The sequence below is a fragment of the Prunus avium genome, chromosome 1 (genome assembly GCF_965620075.1).
Source record: "Prunus avium chromosome 1, drPruAviu1.hap1.1, whole genome shotgun sequence".
In the NCBI taxonomy this organism is placed as follows: Eukaryota; Viridiplantae; Streptophyta; class Magnoliopsida; order Rosales; family Rosaceae; genus Prunus; species Prunus avium.
The window spans coordinates 39,120,397-39,136,289 of NC_142284.1; the positions used below are offsets into that span (position 1 = coordinate 39,120,397).

The following is a 15,893-nucleotide window of genomic DNA, read 5'->3' on the forward strand; positions in this document are numbered from 1 at the left end:
AGGATTTTTGATGGTCTTTTGGCGTTAACTGTGGGGGGTAAAGTGGAACACAAAATCATGGTCAAGGGGTTTAAGTGGGCCACTTTAACTTTTGGGTGGGGGGGGGAGGGGGAGGGGGAGGTAGAGGAAGATTTGACCGAAGTTTCAAGGGTACTACAGTAAATAAGCCTATTTTTTATACAAGCAACATTAAGTGAGGGAACAGGACCTTGATTGCAGAAATAACTCCTCTTCTACTCAAGTTATAAATTTAAACAGCTTTCTATCATAATCCTATAATTTTTGTATGTACTTAATTAATAAAGTCACTATATACCCATTTTCGATTTCAATTAATATAGGAAAGGGAAAATCTTGAGTCGTAATTAATTATTATTTAAGAATTGAACCTAAAACGGCGTCGTAAGAAGGAGAGAGTCGCGGGTCTCTAACGTCTGGAAGAGGCAAATATTCACCGCGAACAGCTCCATTTCCAAACTCAGACTCTTCAGAGAGGGAGATTGAAGATGACGGTTAATGTTGGAAGAGAAATAGTAGATGGCGAACCGAGCCCTAAGCCCTAAAACCCAAAGCTTCAGATTCAGATCTACTGCGTACTACGTGATCTCTCCTTCTCCTTCTCCTTCTAGCTAATTGACTCTGCTACTAAATCAGAACCAGATCGCATCCAATTTCTGCAACGCCGATCTGATCCTACGCAGAAACCAGTGACCTCATGGCAGGGGCAGTCTCGGCGCTGTTCCTCCTAGACATCAAAGGCCGCGTTCTCATCTGGCGCGACTATCGTGGCGACGTCTCCGCCGTTCAAGCCGAGCGCTTCTTCACTAAGCTCATCGAGAAAGAGGTTCGAAGCTTCTTCTTACTTTCACTTGCTCAATTTCCACAGCTTCTGCGCTTTCTGTATCTTAATTGTTTGAGGAACTGATTGGTTGCTGAGAGAACGAAGGAAAACAAAACTGAATTATCGTTTATTTATAAATTATTCCCTTTTGTGTCGTTTGATTCTGAAATTAGCGACAACGAAGTTTTCTTTGATCTATTTTGTAAGAGTAGAACTTGAAAGCGGCATTTTGTTTTTCATTTTGTGGTTGCGCAATGTGCTTCAGGTTGATCCGGAATCCCATGATCCAGTTGTGCATGATAATGGCGTAAGCTACTTGTTTATACAGCATAACAATGTTTACTTGATGACTGCGTCCAGGCAGAACTGCAATGCCGCTAGTCTTCTCTTCTTTCTACACCGCATAGTTGATGTAAGCTCTTTCGGTAATAATAAGTTGCATTCATCTTTCGTAGTTGTATTGTTTCCGCCGGCATGATTGGGAATTTTTTTAACTTTATGGTGATCCATGCTTGGGCCACAGGTTTTCAAGCATTACTTTGAAGAGTTAGAAGAGGAATCACTTAGGGATAATTTTGTGGTTGTGGTAAGAAGATATTTGTACCATTTATTTGGCTTATGTTTGATCATGAAATTTTGTGATTTGATGCGATCTTTGTGCCCTTTCTTTGTAGTATGAGTTGCTTGATGAGATGATGGACTTTGGTTACCCTCAGTATACTGAAGCCAAGATTCTCAGTGAATTTATCAAGACTGATGCTTACAGGATGGAAGTTACACAGAGACCTCCCATGGCTGTAACAAATGCAGTGTCTTGGCGCAGTGAAGGGATACGCTACAAGAAGAATGAGGTAGGAAAAAAGAAGATTATTTATTCTTTTTTGGAACTACCACTAAATGAATTTCCTTTCTCTCTTTTATTTTTCAGGTTTTCCTGGATGTGGTGGAGAGTGTTAACATACTTGTCAACAGCAATGGACAAATCATTAGGTCTGATGTTGTTGGTGCGTTGAAGATGAGAACTTATTTGAGGTGTGTTTCCATCCTAACCCAGTGAATTTCTATCTATGCTTGAGTAGTCTAACTTGTGCTTCTTTCACTGAACTTGGCAGTAGATTCATATGCTAGCCAAATGCCAACTGAATACAACTATTCCATATGGAGATATCAGTTTAGGATTTTCTAGTTTGTTTGGTGTATGCTAGTATTTCAATCCATTTTAGGAAGAAACAATATTAAGAGGACAATGGTGTAAATTCTAGTTAATATTGCTCTTTGGAGTACTCTGTTATTATCGTTGTGAAAGCCACTAACTAAACCCTTGGTTCACCATGGAAAACTAGTCGATGCAGTAAAGTGACTGATCAACGAAACGTTACACTCATGGGTTATTTTCCCATTTAATCTATTGTATTCTAGGGCTGGCATGGGCTTGCATTTTATTGAGCGGCGGCAGACTGTCTCAACTTCAACAACAATTTGACCCTTCAAGAAATTAAAGTTTTTTGTTTGAAAATTTAAATTATGTGTTGGAAATTTATAAATAATTTCATAATTTAAACGATGTCAATCGAGTGTTTACTGCACCCTCGCTAAATTACTTGGGACTTCCTTAGCATGTTCTGACTGTGATGTTCGACTCTGTTCATACAAACACCTAAGCTCTTATAGATCTGAGAAGTACAGCCTCAAGTTGTATGCGTGCACTCAACAATAGTACAGTATACTTTTTCTTCACCAGAAGAGAATGGTGTGCTCTAGTGAATTTTTATAATTCCAATTACATTTTAACTATTTAGCCTTCTCATTAATGTACCGAGAGTATCATCTGGGAATTATAGTATTTACTGAATTCCTGTTGCAGTGGTATGCCAGAGTGTAAGCTGGGCTTAAATGATAGAGTTCTGTTGGAGGCACAAGGCCGAGCAACAAAGGGGAAGGCCATTGATTTGGAAGACATCAAATTTCATCAGTATGTAGCTTTCTCTGATTTATCTGAATTCTTGCGCTTGTCTTACAATTGTTTGAGATTTTACATCATTAATATTCCTGCAAGTCCTCGCACTAAATCATAAAATTTGGTTTAGGTGTGTGCGTTTGGCCCGGTTTGAAAATGACCGGACAATATCCTTTGTACCACCTGATGGAGCTTTTGATCTCATGACATATAGGCTGAGTACACAGGTATCCCTCATGCTCTATTGATGCTCTCTTTTATTTTTCTTTGTGTGTGGTGTTTGTTAATTGCCTGCCCCATGCCATTTAATGATTTTCGTTATTTCCCCTTTTAGGTTAAGCCTCTAATTTGGGTTGAAGCTCAAATTGAAAGGCATTCAAAAAGTCGTATTGAGATTCTGGTAAAAGCCAGAAGTCAGTTCAAGGAGCGTAGGTATTAGAAAAGTTTCTTTTATTTTTATGGAGACTGAGACGGTTGGGTCTAGTTACTGCTGCCGAATCATGTCTCTAGTCAAGTCAACTGCTTTGTTCTCTGGGTACCTTAATGTTTATTCCCTTAGTTCTCATGAAAACTTAACTGCACAGCACTGCAACAAATGTGGAGATTGAGGTCCCTGTGTTATCTGATGCCACCAACCCTGAGGTTCGGACAACATTAGGATCTGCAGCATATGCACCTGAAAGTGATGCACTTGTCTGGAAAATAAGATCTTTTCCTGGTGGCAAGGTGCGGATTCATTTTAAATATCTTTGCACTCATTTCCAAAATTATATATAGTTTAAGAAGATTATTATGTTGTCCCCGTGCTGTACACTTCATCGTCGATACTGCTGGACAACGATGTTGCCCTTGGAGTTGCTAGAAATCTAGTGACCCCCAAGGATATACGGGTGCTGGGAGCAAGGGATGACAACCGGGTCGTGAGCGATGCTCTGGCACTAAGCGTGCAAAGCACGGCAACAGTCGCAAGTGTGGGTCATCGCCTAATTGCAAAGTCCCATGAGGTGGAGGTGCTAAGAGGTCAGTTGGCGGCAGAGCGAAGTATGGTTGAAGAGTGCCAGAGTATTATTAAAAGTTTAAAAAGGGAAAGGGCAAGGATAGTGGAGGTGAATCGACACCAGCTGGAGGCGTTGCGGGAAGAGAATAAAAATCTCTCAAAGATGGTAAGTGTTTACGCCCAGGACATGAGAAAGCAGCTGGAGGACCTAGACCGACCGGGTAAGCGCAAGAAAACAGATCGCGAGAGTGGTTACGCTCAAGCTAAGAGTGCAATCTTTGGGAGCTCGAGTGATGAGCCCCAAGAGACTGCACCTGAAGCCCCGGAAGAGGATAGCCATAGGGCTAAACTCAAAGGTCCTGTGGTCGAGACACCGAGTACTGTGAAAAAGTGATTCTAGTGTATTATTAGTGTGCCTGTTTGTCTTTGCCCTTCCCGTGTAAAATAAAAGAAAGTTGCAAAAGACAAAGAAGAAAAACAAAACGCACTTCCCAAACTGGAATAAAGGGAATGCGACAAACGAAAAAGAAACAAATCACACTTCCCCAACTGAAATAAAACAAAAACGACAAACTAAAAAGAAATCAAAACACAATGCACCATAAAACAGGAAGGAAAAGAAAGTAAAGTGAAAGTAGAAATGCTTCCTTTTTAACTGGACGCAATCGCAAATTGCTCAAGAAATGCAAAGTGGTGTCGGCTCTCTTATGAGCATATGTCTATTTAAACTACCTCTCGGTTGAAAGGAGTACCCTGCATTTCATCCTGCAAACTCAAGAAAAACCATCAAATAGTCCAGACATAAAAATCAATGGCATCCCCAGATATGCTTATTGATGACCTTAACCTTGAGTTGTCGCTTGCACCACCAAATGCCCAGATACGGGCTCCTCCAAATCCTATCTTCCCAAACTCCTCATACCATCATGGCTCGGCCTCAAACTTTTCTAAGGCGGTGCCGTGGAGGGCAGTATTGCCGGAAGGCATGACTGTCAGCAGACTTACAGTTGCAGATCATCTGCATGTGGCGCAGAAGTCTGACAAGATGGCAGTGGACGAGTCCCACAATTTAACCGTGCTCAACGCGGTCTCGGCCACAAATTTGGGCATGCGCCTACTGGCGAGAACACGAGAGTGCGGGGCACTGAGTGAGGAGGTGGCGGCCCTGAAAGCTCAGGTGGCGGACCTGCAGAAGCGGCTCTACAGTGCCACCCAGCATGTAGAGATGCTGCACAAAAGGAATGAAGATCATGTAGAGCTGCTGCAGATTCTACAAGCAAGAACAAACAGAGGCAATTAGCAGAAGCCTCAGGTGACGCAGAATGCAACAAAGAACATGGGATTATGAATATATGTACGCATTTTCACGTTTGTGTATGTAATCACATGTTAAGAAATGAAAAAGCATTCACGCCCAATTTCTGATTGTGCATTAATGAATTGAAAACACTTCCCAAACTTATATGAAACACTGTTTATAACTGATGGAAATTTAAGATTAAACAATGCCATATAGAGAAATTGGGATTGATAATCACATAATAAAAGGAAGGGTAAACAAACAAAGGTTGAACTAACAGTAAAAGTTGAAATAAACAAACTAACAATCGTCTGAAAATAAAACCCAAAAACAAAATAAACTAAAAGTTCAAAAGGGTACAAGACTCAAAGTACTACTGATTATCATCACCATCATCACCATTATCATCATCAAAAACATCATCATCATGTGCAGAGGTCCCGGGTTGACCTGGCATCTGGAGGTGGGTCCAAATGGCGTCAATGGAGGTGCTCATATGCTGCATCTGCTGATACTGGAGCATCTGAAAGCCCCACATGGCTTGGAGACATGGGTCCCAAGCAGAGGTGTCGACACTGGGAGCAGGTGGGAATGGCTGTGATGAGGCCGGCCTGTGTGGCGGTGGTGGTGGCACATGGGGCGGCACTGGAGCTGGTGCGGGTGCATTGCGTCTCTGAGAAATACTCTTGGACACAGAAGTGTTCGAAATGGGACCCATGGGCTCAGCAATTATATCAATAGAGCGAGCCCGATCACCTGAGCGTAGGCAAATCATGCTAACAAGGCAAGGATAATAAATGATGTTTTTCTTACGTGCACAAGCCTTTAAGCGTTCAAAAATAATGTCAACAATAGGTAGGGAAAAAGTTCCCTCATGCAAAACTTTCAGGATCTTTACCCCTACTGTGGGAATTTCCGACTGTTGGCCGGATGGGTAGATGTTGTGGCGCACAAAGCTCCACAGGATGGCAAAGTAGGGTGTCAACTTACCCTGAATGAGGACATTCTTTTTTGTTTGAGATGCAAAGGCAGCAGGGTCAACATAAAAAAGTCTTTCAGCTGCGCTTTGCAAATCAAAATCTCTATTTACATGTTGGTTCTACGCATCAGTATCCCCCTCAGGCAAGTGAAGAACATCAGAGATAATGGAGGGGGATAGGTCAACATTTTTGGCCCGAACCTTAATGGGCACAGCTTGATTATCTCTAAACTCCTCCCTAGGGAAAGCAGCATAAAACTCTCGCACAATTGATTCATTGTATTTTTTATAGATACGAGCTAAAGGTAAGAGGTTTCGGTCCCTAAGAAGGTGCTGGACTTGAATAAGTCCAGCGGTTTGGATGGAGGGATTAAGATCTAGGTTACGCTCAGTAACCACAGTGGCAGTGAGAATTGCCTCTTCCGGTTGAGCTGCACTTCCGGAAGAAGATGCACCCTCTGGTACCCTTTCTAGCTCTAGACATCTAAGGAAAATAAACCAATATGCACAAAGCAAGACAACAACAAAATTCATGCCACAAAGCCACAATCAAAAACAAAAACAAAGAAAAACAGGTTAGAAACAATAATAAACAATAAGAAAAACAATTAGAGTAAGAAAATCAAAGAGAAAACACCAAAGAAAAATCGAAAATTACCTTGGGTGAACAGTAACCCTAATTGAAAATCCTCCAAAATTGATGAAAACACTTGAAATTTCAAGGAATAGATGCCAAAAATGGATTCTACTCGAAAAATCAAGTGAGAAAAGTGTGATTTGAGTTAAGATTAGGGTGGGTTTTGAGGGATTTAGAGGGAGGGAGAAGAGAAAATAAACGAAGGGGGAGAGAGAGGCTGTCGCTGGGAAGAAGAAGAAGTGAGGAGAGAGAAGAGAGAAAAGAAAGAAAAAGAACCGGTGTTTTAAAAAAATCGCGACAAGCGACCAGTCGTTCTCTATCCCCCTTTTTCTCTTTTTTTTTTTTTTTTTTTTTCAGATTAAAAACTTTATTAAGGACTTACCTTCCCAACTCAGTTTTGCATCCCAGCAGGTACATCAATGAAGTGGAGCACTTCATCTTCTTGATGCAAAACATTTTCGTGGTAGATTTTCAACCTATGCCCATTAACTTTGAATTCCTTTCCTATGCCTATTGGTCGGATTTCAACTGCACCATAGGATTTAGGGTTTAGAAAAATTGATTCTGTTTCAAAACGACCGGTCGCGTTTGCCTTGCGACCGGTCGCTCTTCGCGCAATTCTCTTATTTTGAATCTGTTTCAAAGCGACCGGTCGCTTTTCACTTGCGACCGGTCGCTTGTCGCGATTTTTTTAAAACACCGGTTCTTTTTCTTTCTTTTTTCTCTTCTCCCTCCCTCTAAATCCCTCAAAACCCACCTTAATCTTAACTCAAATCACACTTTTCTCACTTGATTTTTCGAGTAGAATCCATTTTTGGCATCTATTCCTTGAAATTTCAAGTGTTTTCATCAATTTTGGAGGATTTTCAGTTAGGGTTACTGTTCACCCAAGGTAATTTTCGATTTTTCTTTGGTGTCTTCTCTTTGATTTTCTTACTCTAATTGCTTTTCTTATTGTTTATTATTGTTTCTAACTTGTTTTTCTTTGTTTTTGTTTTTTATTGTGGCTTTGTGGCATGAATTTTGTTGTTGTCTTGCTTTGTGCCTTTTGGTTTATTTTCCTTAGATGTCTAGAGCTAGAAAGGGTACCAAAGGGGGTGCATCTTCTTCCGGAAGTGCAGCTCAACCGGAAGAGGCAATTCTCACTGCCACTGTGGTTACTGAGCGTAACCTAGATCTTAATCCCTCCATCCAAACCGCTGGACTTATTCAAGTCCAGCACCTTCCTAGGGACCGAAATCTCTTACCTTTAGCTCGTATCTATAAAAAATACAATGAATCAATTGTGCGAGAGTTTTATGCTGCTTTCCCTAGGGAGGAGTTTAGAGATAATCAAGCTGTGCCCATTAAAGTTCGGGCCAAAAATGTTGACCTATCCCCCTCCATTATCTATGATATTCTTCACTTGCCTGAGGGGGATACTGATGCGTGGAACCAATATGTAAATAGAGATTTTGATTTGCAAAACGCAGCTGAAAGACTTTTTTATGCTAACCCTGCTGCCTTTGCATCTCAAACCAAAAAGAATGTCCTCATTCAGGGTAAGTTGACACCCTACTTTGCCATCCTGTGGAGCTTTGTGCGCCATAACATCTACCCATCCGGCCAACAGTCGGAAATTCCCACAGTAGGGGTAAAGATCCTGAAAGTTTTGCATGAGGGAACTTTTTCCCTACCTATTGTTGACATTATTTTTGAACGCTTAAAGGCTTGTGCACGTAAGAAAAGCATCATTTATTATCCTTGCCTTGTTAGCATGATTTGCTTACGCTCAGGTGATCGGGCTCGCTCTATTGATATAATTGCTGAGCCCATGGGTCCCATTTCGGACACTTCTGTGTCCAAGAGTATTTCTCAGAGACGCAATGCACCCGCACCAGCTCCAGTGCCGCCCCATGTGCCACCACCACCGCCACACAGGCCGGCCTCATCACAGCCATTCCCACCAGCTCCCAGTGTCGACACCTCTGCTTGGGACCCATGTCTCCAAGCGATGTGGGGCTTTCAGATGCTCCAGTATCAGCATATGAGCACCTCCATTGACGCCATTTGGACCCACCTCCAGATGTCAGGTCAACCCGGGACCTCTGCACATGATGCTGATGATGATCAGTAGTACTTTGAGTATTGTACCCTTTTGAACTTTTCGTTTATTTTGTTTTTTGGTTTTATTTTCAGACGGTTGTTAGTTTGTTTATTTCAACTTTTACTGTTAGTTCAACTTTTGTTTGTTTACCCTTCCTTTTATTATGTGATTATCAATCCCAATTTCTCTATATGGCATTGTTTAATCTTAAATCTCCATCAGTTATAAACAGTGTTTCATATAAGTTTGGGAAGTGTTTTCAATTCATTAATGCACAATCAGAAATTGGGCGTGAATGCTTTTTCATTTCTTAACATGTGATTACATACACAAACGTGAAAATGCGTACATATATTCCTAATCCCATGTTCTTTGTTGCATTCTGTGCCACCTGAGGCTTCTGCTAATTGCCTCTGTTTGTTTTTGCTTGTAGAATCTGCAGCAGCTCTACATGATCTTCATTCCTTTTGTGCAGCATCTCTACATGCTGGGTGGCACTGTAGAGCCGCTTCTGCAGGTCCGCCACCTGAGCTTTCAGGGCCGCCACCTCCTCACTTAGTGCCCCGCACTCTCGTGTTCTCGCCAGTAGGCGCATGCCCAAATTTGTGGCCGAGACCGCGTTGAGCACGGTTAAATTGTGGGACTCGTCCACTGCCATCTTGTCAGACTTCTGCGCCACATGCAGATGATCTGCAACTGAAAGTCTGCTGACAGTCATGCCTTCCGGCAATACTGCCCTCCACGGCACCGCCTTAGAAAAGTTTGAGGCCGAGCCATGATGGTATGAGGAGTTTGGGAAGATAGGGTTTGGAGGAGCCCGTATCTGGGCATTTGGTAGTGCAAACGACAACTCAAGGTTAAGGTCATCAATAAGCATATCTGGGGATGCCATTGATTTTTATGTCTGGACTATTTGATGGTTTTTCTTGAGTTTGCAGGATGAAATGCAGGGTACTCCTTCTTTCAACCGAGAGGTAGTTTAAATAGACATATGCTCATAAGGGAGCCGACACCACTTTGCATTTCATGAGCAATTTGCGGTTGCGTCCCGTTAAAAGGGAAGCATTTCTACTTTCACTTTACTTTCTTTTCCTTCCTGTTTTCTGGTGCATTGTGTTTTGATTTCTTTTTAGTTTGTCGTTTTTGTTTTATTTCAGTTGGGAAAGTGTGATTTGTTTCTTGTTCGTTTGTCGCATTCCCTTTATTCCAGTTTGGGAAATGCGTTTTGTTTTTCTTCTTTGTCTTTTGCAACTTTCTTTTATTTTATTTCCGAAAACGAGAAAATAAAAATTTTAAAAAAAATTACACGGGAAGGGCAAAGACAAACAGGCACACTAATAATACACTATAATCACTTTTTCACAGTACTCGGTGTCTCGACCATAGGACCTTTGAGTTTAGCCCTATGGCTATCCTCTTCCGGGGTTTCAGGTGCAGTCTCTTGGGGCTCATCACTCGAGCTCCCAAAGATTGCACTCTTAGCTTGAGCGTAACCACTTTCGCGATCTGTTTTCTTGCGCTTACCCGGTCGGTCTAGATCCTCCAGCTGCTTTCTCATGTCCTGGGCGTAAACACTTACCATCTTTGAGAGATTTTTATTCTCTTCCCGCAACGCCTCCAGCTGGTGTCGATTCACCTCCACTATCCTTGCCCTTTCCCTTTTTAAACTTTTAATAATACTCTGGCACTCTTCAACCATACTTCGCTCTGCCGCCAACTGACCTCTTAGCACCTCCACCTCATGGAACTTTGCAATTAGGCGATGACCCACACTTGTGACTGTTGCCGTGCTTTGCACGCTTAGTGCCAGAGCATCGATCACGACCCGGTTGTCATCCCTTGCTCCCAGCACCCGTATATCCTTGGGGGTCACTAGATTTCTAGCAACTCCGAGGGCAACATCGTTGTCCAGCAGTATCGAGTCATTCACTGTCACGGGCCCCCGTGCGGAGGCAAAGTAGGGCATCCATACTGGTGCCACTGCTTGGCCCCGAGTCTGAGTCGGTGGAGCTAGGTTGAGATCCAACGAGAATGGGTAGGAAGAGGTCATTTGAACTTTCTTTTCTTTTGTCTTTCTTTTCTCTTTTGTGTGTTTCTGCGTTTGTGTGTTTTTCCCCAACTCTTTTTTCTTCTTCTTTTATAGAGTTAGTTTCTACGTAACCCTAGCCACTGCGCTTCTGCGTTTTGCGCGGCCCTTAAGGCCTATCCCCTTAGGTCACCTCACCTGTTCCCCAACCCCTTTAATTGCATTTCTGCCTTTCAGCGCTTTCAAGAAACAAAAGTCGTCACACCTTCCTATGAAGCCAATAATTCTGGCTTGGGAACGTGAGAGAGACCTCTGCTTGTCGACACGTCTCTCACTTTGTATCCCGTGGCTCACAGGTGCCGAGACATCAGGGCCCACTTTTTCTATTTTTCTGAGTTCTCGCTCTTTGTGCTTCTGACTTGGTTTCTTTGTTTTATATACTTTCTTTGCTTTTGGGCTTTCGTTTGGGTTGGGCTTTCATTTTGGTTTGTACGTTTCTTTGGGTTTGATTTCTACGTGCGTAGGACTATTGTTAGGGCTTACTGTTTGGTTTTGTTTTGTTTTGTTTTGTTTTGCAACCGTGTTGTAGTTGTTTTTCTTGTTTGTTCTTGTATTTACTTGCTTTATTCCCTTTATTTCTTGTTATAACGTTGTTAATGCCTGAATTCTTTAACATTGGGGACAATGTTTGTTTCTAAGTTTGGGAAGGGATAGCAAGTCTTTTTCGTTTCTCTTAAATTCTTGCTTTCTTTTATTTTGTTTTCTTTTCTGTTTTGAGTCTTGTTGTTTTCAAGTCACTTTCCGGACATATATGATGAGATTGTGATGAATGTTTACATGACTTGATTGAAAATGCTAAAAAAAAATTTATTATTCACTAAATGGCATCGTTCTAGCATGATATGTTTGAAACCCTCTATGCACTTGCCATTTGTTTCATAATTCTCCAGTTGAGGGACTTGCATGATCCAAAGAATTGTATCAAGCATGAATTAGACTTGTATAACCATATAATGTGAGCTTTGAGCCTTGTGCTTCAATTCATGAGTGTTATACACATATTCTTACTTTTCTTGTCATCTGAGTTGTTGTTTGATCTCATTATTCATTGATTTGGTTGAACACTTAAAAGTCACTCATTCTTGTGCAATTTGATTACATGACATTTGAGAAATGATATTAAGGCCCTCTTTGGACCGTTTGTGCCTTTCAAGCTAACCATATGCATGCTTAAGCATGATTTTCCATTGTTAACCACCTTGAGCCTATATGTATGCCTTTTCTTTCAAGTAACCAATTATTACTTCTAGCCTTAGCCTGAAAAACAAGAATTTACCTTTCTAAGGAACTAGTGAGCTTTAATTTAGATGTGTTTTTCATGCTAAGTTTGGGAAGGGATATTACATTCTAAAAAAAAATATATACAAAAAAACAAAAAAAACAAAAAAAACAAAGAGTACTTCACTCAAAGGGTGAAAGAAAAGAGAAAAGTTGTGGTTAAGTGGCAATGGTCTCAAATTCAATTCTATGTTTCTTGGTTGTTCGAATGGAAGGAAGGAGTGTGAATCATAATTAGTGGAGGTATAAGGCTTTGTGGTCTATTTGATCACATAAAAAAAATGAGTGAAAATCTCAAGCGTGATGTTTCAAAGTCTTTTAGTCAACGATTGTATGCTCTTACATTGTGAGTTCCTTGGACTTTGTTGTATCCATATCCTTCATTTCTTACTCACCTTACACCCTTAGCCCCATTACAACTTATAATAAAGACCTAAATTGATCCTAAATGTCATGTGGTTGATTTGCACACATTTTTCAGCTTTTAAGTGTTTAGCATCCTTCTTGAGATCATATTCATGCATGTTTTTCATCTTGCTAATTTTGAGTTAAGTCCCTTATGGTTTAATTCTATTCTCATATTTACTATTGAGTGTTGCATTGTAACCCTCTTCCGAGTGATTCATTTGTGAGAGGACAACTTTGGTGAGATTTGAAGTTACATTTGTGCTTGGTATGATTTTTGAAGTTGTGTGAAAACTGAAATTGGAGAATGAGTTCCATTTGGCCATCACACTACTACACTTGAGCATGTTGTGTTCTGAACTTTGCCGCCTTGTGACTAATGTCTAAACTGAGTTTTTCTTGTGAAAACTTTTGAGTCGTTTGCATGAGTTGCTCTCTCTTTGGAAAGTGTTCGGAAAGTTTGTTTCGAGTCTTGTTTTAGTTTCTGTTTTGCTCGAGGACTAGCAAAAGATAAGTTTGGGAAGTTTGTTCGGTTCATTTTTACACATGATTTTTCATATTATTCACCCACTATTTTGAGTTAGTTCTTGACATTTTATAGCTTTTTACTTCCTTTTTGTGTTTTCTTAGATTTTACCTTGGTTGGAATGAAAATGAGCTAAAAGTGCATTATTAGTTATAAATTTTGTTTTTGTTCATTTTCGTAGGTCAACTTCTTGGCCTGGGATCAACATGCTCTGGTACTCGGATGAGGTCATGATCTTCATGAGACTTGTTCCAATGGATGTTAACTACAACATATCCAAATTTGAGCTCTATTTGACAAGTATTGCCTATCCAACCAATCCAGCATGTTACCACAGCTCTGGAAATCCGATTTTGGCCAGCTTTCACCTCCTTTGTGTGATCTTAATTTCTTGTTACCATAACTCTTGGTAACAAGGAATTACCTTTGTAAAAGAGATATTTTCTGAAGCATTTGGCATCTTTGTGAAGTCAAGGCTTCATCATGACAAAGGGGACAAGGGCAAAGGCTTTAGAGGAAAGAATGAGTTTTATATTAAAAGTGTGAGCTGGAAATGATGGGAAAAGAAGCAAAGGGAGTGCAATCTGAAGTGGGAGAGGTTTTGAACGTGGGGAATGAATTCATTCTATCATTCTAGACATAGAGAGCAGATTTTGGAGAGCTGGGAGCTAGGAGAAAGCCAAGGTGCAGCCAAGCAAAGTGGAGAAGAAAGCTTCCACCATTGATGACCTTGAAGCTTTCATCATTTTCTCAAAATCTGTAAACTCTTTCTAATTTTATTTTGAGCTTGTATTTGGAATAAGTATGAGCAACTAAACTCCATAGCTAGGGCTTAGGTTGAAGCCCTAAACATGATTACCATATTGTTTTGATGCTTGAGTGTATGAATTTCTAGACATTGTTGATGAATTCCAATTCACCAAATTAATCTATCCTTGATGTGTTTTTTTCCTTGGTTGGCCATCTTTGAAAGCATGCTTCTTGAGATTGTTGAGATTATATGTATCTTCATGTTATCCTAAGCAATAAATGGATGAAGTAAGAATCATCCATGTGAATTGGTTTCTTGAATACCTAATGTAAACACCATGCTATTAGGATTCTTGTGATGTTCATATTCTCTTTGAACTTAATGGGTTCTCCTTGTAATTGAATCGAAGTACGAACCATACCTAGGTTCGGTTATGGGGAGGGCACAAGTATTGTAGCACGAACCATGCACTTTACGTACATTAGAGAGAATCAATGCGTCTTGAGCCACGACCCATGGTCTTGATTGCGAACATCTTCATTAACACGTTTAGAGTTCATCACTTGAGTATTCATGAACATAGGTAGAATTGTTTAGGGTAGATTCCGAAACCCTAGTGTTTGTTACATTTTAATTTCACATTGTGATAATTCATCTCTGCCATTCTCATTTAAATTCAAAGTCCATTTACTTTCATGCAATAGAAATAGGTCACTTGAACCAAACCAAACCCCCCCCCCCCCCAATGTGTGTGTGAGTTGTGTGTTTGATACGTTGTGTGTCTTGTTTACTGAATTCTGTTTATTTTCGTAACTGTTTTGGACTTTTGGTCCGCGCTGTGTTCTTCGTTTTTGTGTGCTGAATCCAACCGTATAAAGAACGTGAATTTTGGACAAACGGTTGGAAAGTTATAGGTCAAAAACTGGACAGAGGTCGAAACTGAAAAACAGAGAAAACAACTCTGTGCAAAAACGACCGCTCGCTCATCACGCAAAAATTAAGTTTCGACTCTGTGCTAAAACGCCCGGTCGCCCTTTTCTCACGACCGGTCGCCAGACACTGTTCACGCACTATTCACGCACTGTTCACAGGTGATACAGTGGTGATAAAATGGTGATAGAAAATGTTGTTTGTGTTTTTCTTTAGTTTTCTTGTGTTGTTTCATTTCTTTTACACTTCTTTACTCATTTTTAGTTTCCATTTTGCATTTGTGCATTTGTGGTGTGTTAAATTAGTGTTCTTTACGTACTCAAATTAGAACTCATAGGAAGCCGACAAGTTCTTCGTGGGATCGACCCCGTACTTACATAATCTATACTTCATTAGATTCGTGCACTTGCGGGTATTTTTAATTGGTTGTTTGCACATTAATTTGTGTCCTTTTAGGAATGCAACACCAAGCAAGCCTGCCACAATAGCAATGAGGTGCAGCAACGACCGGCTCTTCTCCTCATAAAGGTTCTTTCCTCATCTTCACACCCTTTAATCGAAGAAAGATGGAGAAATTTTTCTTTGGATATAGAACCTTACATCCTTGAAATGGTGGTAAGTAATTTTTCTAGATTCAGAAACCCTTGAGCTGCTTAGATTTGGATTTTAAAAGCATGTGTGGTCCATTGTGCCACGTAAGATGCTGACTATGCTCAGCAATTGGCCACGGTGGTTGCTTTTATTATAATGACCTTGCCACGTTAGGATTTTTGATGGTCTTTTGGCGTTAACTGTGGGGGGTAAAGTGGAACACAAAATCATGGTCAAGGGGTTTAAGTGGGCCACTTTAACTTTTGGGTGGGTGGGGGGGGGAGAGGGGGAGGGGGAGGTAGAGGAAGATTTGACCGAAGTTTCAAGGGTACTACAGTAAATAAGCCTATTTTTTATACAAGCAACATTAAGTGAGGGAACACAGGACCTTGATTGCAGAAATAACTCCTCTTCTACTCAAGTTATAAATTTAAACAGCTTTCTATCATAATCCTATAATTTTTGTATGTACTTAATTAATAAAGTCACTATATACCCATTTTCGATTTCAATTAATATAGGAAAGGGA

General features: G+C 40.7%; 2 protein-coding genes across 7 annotated transcripts; both read left to right on the forward strand.

The window, feature by feature from the left end:
* The first annotated feature begins 384 nt into the window (after positions 1-384).
* On the forward strand, positions 385-15,544 carry LOC110773584 (AP-1 complex subunit mu-2). Of its 6 annotated transcripts, XR_015832936.1 has the most exons (11): positions 388-844; positions 1,107-1,253; positions 1,365-1,427; positions 1,516-1,692; positions 1,770-1,873; positions 2,706-2,813; positions 2,929-3,025; positions 3,133-3,230; positions 3,383-3,524; positions 9,231-9,653; positions 9,736-10,920. XR_015832936.1 is itself a non-coding variant. In XM_088247017.1 (10 exons), the coding sequence occupies exons 1-10, from the start codon at positions 716-718 to the stop codon at positions 15,419-15,421; spliced, it is 1,257 nt and encodes a 418-aa protein (XP_088103143.1). In that variant the 5' UTR covers positions 385-715; the 3' UTR covers positions 15,422-15,544. The 6 variants fall into 6 exon arrangements, 5 of the variants coding, with proteins under 5 accessions (XP_088103143.1, XP_088103145.1, XP_088103144.1 ...); XM_088247017.1 differs by lacking the exons at positions 9,231-9,653; positions 9,736-10,920 and adding an exon at positions 15,230-15,544 and having other exon boundaries at positions 385-844; XM_088247018.1 differs by having other exon boundaries at positions 9,231-10,920.
* On the forward strand, positions 4,364-9,188 carry LOC110773577 (uncharacterized). Its single transcript, XM_088247022.1, has one exon. It carries the CDS (start codon positions 7,778-7,780, stop codon positions 8,825-8,827), a length of 1,050 nt encoding a protein of 349 aa, XP_088103148.1. The 5' UTR covers positions 4,364-7,777; the 3' UTR covers positions 8,828-9,188.
* Positions 15,545-15,893: the final 349 nt, after the last annotated feature.